This window comes from Montipora foliosa, chromosome 5, assembly GCF_036669935.1.
Source record: "Montipora foliosa isolate CH-2021 chromosome 5, ASM3666993v2, whole genome shotgun sequence".
Classification (NCBI taxonomy): Eukaryota; Metazoa; Cnidaria; class Anthozoa; order Scleractinia; family Acroporidae; genus Montipora; species Montipora foliosa.
In genome coordinates this window covers 25,682,694-25,690,193 of record NC_090873.1, presented here as the reverse complement: position 1 = coordinate 25,690,193, position 7,500 = coordinate 25,682,694, and the positions used below count along the sequence as shown (strand labels likewise).

At 41.4% G+C, this 7,500-nt stretch overlaps 2 protein-coding genes across 3 annotated transcripts in view; one reads left to right on the top strand and one right to left on the bottom strand.

Annotated features, from left to right (window-relative positions):
- The window catches only part of LOC138003804 (anthrax toxin receptor 2-like), a 113,535-nt gene that overhangs the window by 57,262 nt on the left and 48,773 nt on the right, over positions 1 to 7,500 (bottom strand). The window lies entirely within an intron of this gene.
- Positions 2,706 to 6,181, top strand: LOC138003805 (F-box/LRR-repeat protein 20-like). The gene is made up of 4 exons (XM_068850051.1): positions 2,706 to 3,044; positions 3,974 to 4,230; positions 4,862 to 5,125; positions 5,827 to 6,181. The coding sequence occupies exons 1-4, from the start codon at positions 2,706 to 2,708 to the stop codon at positions 6,179 to 6,181; spliced, it is 1,215 nt and encodes a 404-aa protein (XP_068706152.1).

The following is a 7,500-nucleotide window of genomic DNA, read 5'->3' as shown; positions in this document are numbered from 1 at the left end:
TGTACGATATATATACTTGAAAAAGTATTAAAACGACTCGATTCGGACTGCACGATACATATATTTCAAACAGTATTAAAACGACTTGCAAAGCTCGGCTGTTCGACTCGGTAGTAATCCAGCTGTAGACTTGTTGAACAGCGTGTTAACAAGAGCATTACTCTGTCAAAACTCGCTCTTCGATCCAAAGCGATCCCGAGTTGCTCTGTTTTCAGGGTTTGGTCGGTTTTTGAGAAAGAGACTGGGTCGGTGACCCAGTCTGATGCATGCTTACAGATACATACTCATTGTAGAAGCCGTGATTCGCGAATTTTGCGCCAAAAAGAACAGACGTCTAGCTTTCGAATTCTTTGATTTCCACCAAGATTTCAGATATGTTTGCAACTAATGTGTCGCTAGTCAGGTCATTACGTTGTTGTTGTTAACCACAACCACAACTGGATGCATTTTGTTATATGTATATGACTGTCTAATATCTTGCATATGGAATTCTGGTATTTATTATTATTATTATTACACTTCCGCCCAAATTGCACCAGATTAAAAAAAATGGCTAGGAACGCCCCTGATGGACTTTTCACCCAAAAGAAAACGTACTGAGACTGCATTCTCAGCGTAGCCGAGTGCTAGTGTCTTTTTTTTTTTTTTAGTAGTGTTTTTCTGGTCTTTTACTTAAAATCCTGACATTCAAGGTTCCAGCTCCACTTTGTACACTGACGATATCAGTTCTGGTTCAATTTTGTCGACGCTGGAAAAAGTAGCCAAAAAGTTTTTAAACTTTACATTAAGTAGACATATTATATCATAAGTTGTGAGGAGTTTTGAGCACAAGCACTTAGAGCCTACACCCAGCTGTTCTTGCTGTGTCACCGCTCCTACAATTCGATAACACACAATGTCGTACACCAGTGACCAGCCATGAGCTGCTTGGCATCGTTCTGACATTTTTGAGAGTGCGTCTTCGTTTTAGATCAATGGGTCTTAATTTTAGATCAGCGGGTCTTCGTTTTAAATCATTGGGTCTTCGTCTTAGATCAGTGGGTCTTAGGTCTTAGGTCTTAGTTTTTGGTTCTTCGTTCCTTTAGGCCAATCCGGGCTGGGTCACTTCATGTAATACCGGGCTGAAACTCATCCTGGCAAACCGCCCGGCAAACCCGACCAGCCCGGCTCATGTAATCGGCCCCTTAACCTTCTAGAATTCTCGATTTACGAGAAGACGATGTGATTTATTCGTTGCATTTTTGCTTTTAAGAAAAAAAGTTATGAAATAAAGACTAGAAAAAAAACACAACTTGCTGGACGATATTTTTCACTAGGACCGTCTATAGATGACGTTGCGGCCAGAAAAAAAAGCCAAAAAAGACGACATACGACCGTTAAAGCAAGATATGAAATGCGTAACATAGCCATAGGGGCCGATTACATACTTGAGGCGTGCTGGCCCGGTTAGGCGAGCTGGCTCGTTAGCCGAGATCCCGGCACGTATGGGAAAAACACCAAAAATCAAGTTTGCGATTACATGATCAGCGGGCCAGTCCGGTTAGCCGGGCTGAGAAATTTCCACGTAATCGCGTTCACCGGGAAAGCCCGGTTAGCCGGGCCAGCGATTTCCCACCACTTTACTCCACTTTAGAGCAAAATGGTCCACGGAAGTCGTTTTTGTTTAAATAAAGGATGTACGAGATAGTAAACGCAGTTTTAGCGGCATGGAGAGACTGAGAACCCCTCTTCGAAGCACTATGAGTGAGGAGAGGCTGTCCCGTTTGGCAATGACTCCACATACACAAGCACAAGAATGTGCATGATGACAGTGTAGTTTCCGAATTTTCTCGTCGTAAAGCCACATTTACAGCTTATGTAATACACTGGTCTAATATACACTTTTATTAAAAACTGAACTACGGATATCAGATTTCCAGCATTTTCATGGGCTCGCCGGACACGGGCTATCAGTTCATATACCTGCTGTACCTTATATGGTCAAGGAACGCGACAGCAATAAAGCGAGCTGAAAACATTTTTGAAGTAGCTCTGAAAAAAAAAAGGTCGGCAAAAGCCGTTTTGGACCGGTTTTGACTGAGGTAGAAATCAATGCTTTAGTCGACAATTTTACCCACGGGAACACCAAAGAAGAATTGTTGATCCTGGAGTTTTAGATAAAACAATTACTGTACTCCGGCTTGCAAGATATAAAATGATTATAACCAACTCAGCGCTACGCGCCTCGTTGGTTATCTATCACTTCATATCCAGCGCCCCCTCGTAGAATAATTCTTAAACATAAGTAGTACCAAAGGTTGACAAATAAACAGCGAAAGTTACTGAATAGTTAGCGTTTTTTTATGCTCTGATTTATGAAACTTTCTCCGGGAAACATGGTTTGCATACCGGCGCTCGTTTCACTACGCCTTGTAGTGCGTACCAAAACCACGCTACGCCCCTATCTAGGGCAAGGAAAAGTGTAAAACGAAAGCGAAGAAAAGGCTACCGAGAAAAGTATAGAAGATACGTTAGAAGTGACGCCGAAAAAAAAAGCCATCGAATAAAAGATGTCATAACGAGAAAGAACTTTTACCTTTCTTTGCTACTTTCAATAAGTGATCTATTAGTGACGCAACATACAAACTGCCGTTCTAATGCGCGAAAAATGCCTCGCACACAAAAAGTGCTGACTATCATTTTATCATATAATGCTCTCGTGCAAAATGAACATTCAGGAGTTTCCAGACACTTTAACGCTATTTATTTTTAGCTTTTTAAGTGAAACAGACTTGTGCCGAGTGGCTCAAACATGCAAAAGCTGGAGATTGATCGCATATGACAGCTCTCTGTGGAAATCGGTTAATCTCAAGCGCTTTCATAAACTGAACGAGATTTGTTTGATGAAAGTTATAAGAAGTCGCATGGTTCCTCTCCTTTACAAGCTCAATCTTGGAGGATTCACGCTGTCTCCCAGAGTATTTCATGTTCTCGTGAAGCACTGTCCGCGACTAAGGGTATTGTGCTTAGAGTCCGCAACATTTGTAGAAGACTTCATGGACAAGGCGAGTATAGCTATGTCCGTCAGTATACAAAGGTTTTGTACCTGTTACTATACTGTTTGTTTACTATTCTATACCATCCTACTACCCCATACAAATTTATATACTATTCCTGTTACTATGCTATATCCTGTTTGGGATTGGTCAAAACTTCTCCCGCCTTTTTCTCAACCACCCAATTAGAAGTAACATCAAGGCTACTTGAGATATGTTTTTCCACGTTTTGCGTGATTCGTTCAACATCCGATTGGTTGATTGACGTACCAGAGTTAAGGCACAATTCACATATTTGCTGTTACAAAACTCAAACGCGTTTAGGACTCAATTTTAATCAAACAATATAGGGTGACCATTGTTTCGTGAATCTTGTTTAGTGGCCCAGCTATTACGAGTCTCAAAGGCTCAGACGTGAAGAATCCGAACAAGAAATCGGAAAAGTTCGACTGCTGCAAATACGCACGCACGTTCCTCTAAGAGAAAAATGAAAGATAAGCAATAACAATCTTTCAGTATTTACATTTTCTGCGTCATTTGCGAAGGGCTATCGTTTTCTGATCAGTCAGCCGAGAATAAAGTATTGAGCATTGAAAGTGATTTGCAAAATGAAAATCTGAAAAATCGCTGAAAATTTGAACCCGATGTACCAAATCACCTCTGAGCAATGATGCTTTGAAGATTCGAAATTTTACAAAGAAAGTATGAGATCATATTCATTGGTTCCTTTGCCACCCAAGAATTTATTAGTTTTTGATGGCTAATTACCTTTTGAAGTCGATTTGTAAAAAGCATGGGGCTTTCGTATGTTATGGAAACAAAACCTGAACAATGACGTCAGCAAAGGTAAATCTTGACACACACTTCACAGGAACACCAGCATGGCGGCGGCGATTTTCTTGATACATGTTAAGTAAATTACTTTGTCTCTATTTCAGCCAGAATCATTTCCTGAAAACCTCACAAAGTTAGACATACGGCATAGCTCTGGTCACCCAAGCGCATTTAGAGTTATCTCGCAGTGTTTCCACACTTTGCAATGTCTTGGACTCAGTGATCCGTTCTTTGAAAGCCTTCCATCAATACAGGAGTTGCACCGAGTTTTCGCTTCACTACAGACGGTGCGAATACTGGAGTTTAGCTACTGTTCGTTGCTTACTGACCAAATAGTGCGTTACATAGCGGAGAACTGCAGGTAAAGATTTTTTTCTTGGATCAAATCACTTCACTTACTTTTGTGCAAGGGATGGGGAGGGACAGTCTTTTCCAGTTCGCCCGCGCTTCCCAGCAAAACGGCCAAATATGCAGGCTAACAAGAGTGACTTACGCGGTCTTAAAACCACAGTCGTAAACAAAACCACATCAAGATAAAGGTATAAAAACTGCCAAAATACAAGTCCATTTCAGCAAGAAACCTTTCCGAGCATAACTCCATTTCAAAACACTTAGCTCTTAGTATTGTGCTGAGCAACTCTGACAAAAAAAAATGGAAAAAACTTTTAAAATGGGAAATTTACAGCTCCTTGCTTCATTAGGGGTTTTTGAACGCAACGGAATGGGCCATTTTAAAGGGTTTTCAGTGAATCTGTCGGATATCCAAGTGCCCTTACCCCAAGTGTTTGGGGATTAGATTAAACGAACTGGCTAAGCGTCGGCAGGTTTTGCTAAGCGTAAGAAAATTCTAATCACGAATGAAATTAATGGTGGAGATTTCGCAGTATGGAGTTCACGCGTTATTCCGTACATCAATAGTTTATCTAATCGAAAACAGGTAATTTGTCGAAAAAATGCCTCGACTGCGATTTGACAAATTCCATCAATTTTAGGAATCTCAAGTCCCTTTGTCTTCGGAGATGTAACAACATCGAAGGCGAAAGTCTTCCAGCGTTAATCGATAACTGTTCGTCACTGACGTCGCTGGTACTGGACGGCACTAGCGTTACCGATGATGCTGTAAGAGCAGTGCGCTGGGAGAGGTCAGCTGTTACCGAAGTGGACTTATCGTGGTGTCGACACCTTACTCAGGATGGTTTACAAGCCATGCTACCAAAATGTCGCTTTCTTCGTTACTTGCGCCTGTGTTGTTGCGGGTATGTTAATAAGCCAAGCAAGTAATCAGTCCATCTGTCAAAGGCTCTTTCGATTCTCATTAATGAATAGGGCAGATTGTTAAAATTGAAGAAAAAAATCAGACGTCTACTAACAGCAGAAATATTCACGCTAACTTTCTTCAGTTTTGTCATTTTTCATTAACAACGGAGGGAAAAGCAAATGATGATGTTGAAAGCAAACTCAAAACCGTGATCAAATTGCTCTGTCCAATCGCAATCCACGCACAGCGAGAAGAGCCACTTACAACTTGAGGCCAAACCGCGGGAAAATACACGCATTGTTTTTCCTTCTCAGAGTTGAAAACTGAGTTGGCGTAATTCCAATTACGCTATTACTCCGGTCACTCTCTTGAGAGTCTGTCGAAGCTGAGATAAGAACTGCCAAATCTTTTGAGGCAAATTATAAAACAAAACTCCTCTACCTAATGCACCTCAGTTACGTGGGAGTTTGTAAGTTTGACAAAATTGGTTTAGGTTTATTTCCGTCCAGCTCTCGTTTAGTCACCGCTACGCCGCGTCACAAGTGTTGCGTGACAGAGGGAGGAGTAGGACTGGACCAGTTATGCAGCAGATTGGTCGCCAGTGAGAGGGGCACGTTTTCTAGGCAGTTAATAAAGGATCTAAGGCGAACCCGAGGCAATCGCAAAGTAAACTCCTATCAAAACCAATCTTTCTTCCAGGTATGGTCACGCAATCACGGATGGAGTTCTCAATGCAATGACCAAGAAATCGTCATCGCTTCAAGTATTAGACCTTAGTTACAGCAGCGAAGTTACAAACACGGCGCTTGGAAGATTTGTAGCTAGTTGTCCTTCCTTGCTTTACTTAAGAGTCTACCACTGTCAGCTTCTGACGTCAGCATTAATGAACCTCATTCCCAATGAATCCAGGGTATTCGTGGTAGCGAACTTTTTTACGGTGCAGCGAGGAGGTCTGGTGACGAGCATTGGCTCCGACAGACCGTGGGCGCTTTGGTCAGCACCAGTCAACTATTCACGAACAGTAAGCCTGGATCAAAGTCTTCAACAGGACTAAGGTTTTAACCTAGCTCTTCTTACCATACCGTCCAGAAAGTGGTAGCAGATATTCGCCCGTCATAGGAACAGCATAAGGGGACCGAATTACACTGCGCAATGCGAAAAGTGCCACAAAAGTAAAGCGTTTTGTCAAGAACCGAGGAAGAGGAAAAAATTATAATTTCACAGAACAATGAGTTTTTCACAACATGAAACAGTTGTATGGAAACCCATTTCTATATAGAGTAGCTCAATAGATTAGTTTAGGTTTAATCGCCCTTTTATCCTAATGCTTTTTGTAAAGCTGCTTTTGTAACTATTTTTTTGCATAGGTTAGCAAAAAGAATTACATGACAATCGAAGTAAAAAATTTTCTCGTTGGTTTTTGGTACTTGCCAGAAATAAAATGTCACATTGAAGTGTGTGACTGACGATAGTTGTAAAAAATTTGTCTAGCATTTCAAGTTGTGAAGAAGGCTAACACAACATACTGGCTACAAAGATATTGAGTGATTTGATCATAACGTTAGGATAGAGAGAAGGCTGAGGACGTATGCAGTTTTCGTAGGATTCAGGGCACGCACAAGACCAGCAAAACCCGCAAGAGAAGCTCTCAAAGATGTGTTTTCTTCCCTCTGGTGTTCCATCCCGAGGAAGGTAGGGGAGAGCGGTGAGGTTTTGGATAATGAAAAAAACTTGAGTGTTTTAGGAGCGACAGTGAAATGAAAGGAAGTCAATCGCTCTTTTTAAGAAGTATTATTTCACACATGTCCAATTATACACGAACTGAATCGGGTTGTCAATTGCTTTCTTACAACGGAAGTAAACTTCACTAACCGGAAGTATCGTTGCCAGAAAGCAATTACTAAGACGACGCCATGTATATCATGTCAGATTGTGACGATTTCGATCATGGCAGTGACGACCCGTCCAAACGACAGTCGATCTGTCTCACCGAGAAGTTAGTGCGCGTTTTAAGACGGTGCCTACTAATTCAAAGGTATTTTTGCGCGGTTTATGAGGGAAAAGCATATCTCAACAAGTGTTATTGAAATCCAATATTTGTAAAGAGCTTTAAAATACAAAGCAATGTATGGCGCTCTTTTCAAAACTGAAGCTCATTTTCTCTGAAAATGTATGGTTACCTCCAATTTTCTTTTCGGATGCGAAGAGCACTTCAGTGCTAAGTTCTGCTTCTCCACATTGTTTTAAAACGCGCAAAAATATCACTGTATTAGTAAGCACTACCCAAAGGAAACCCGAGTATCTCGAGACGCACAGAACGTATGCGAAATAACTATAGCAGGCACCGTCCTTAACTCTGGTGAAAATACAATG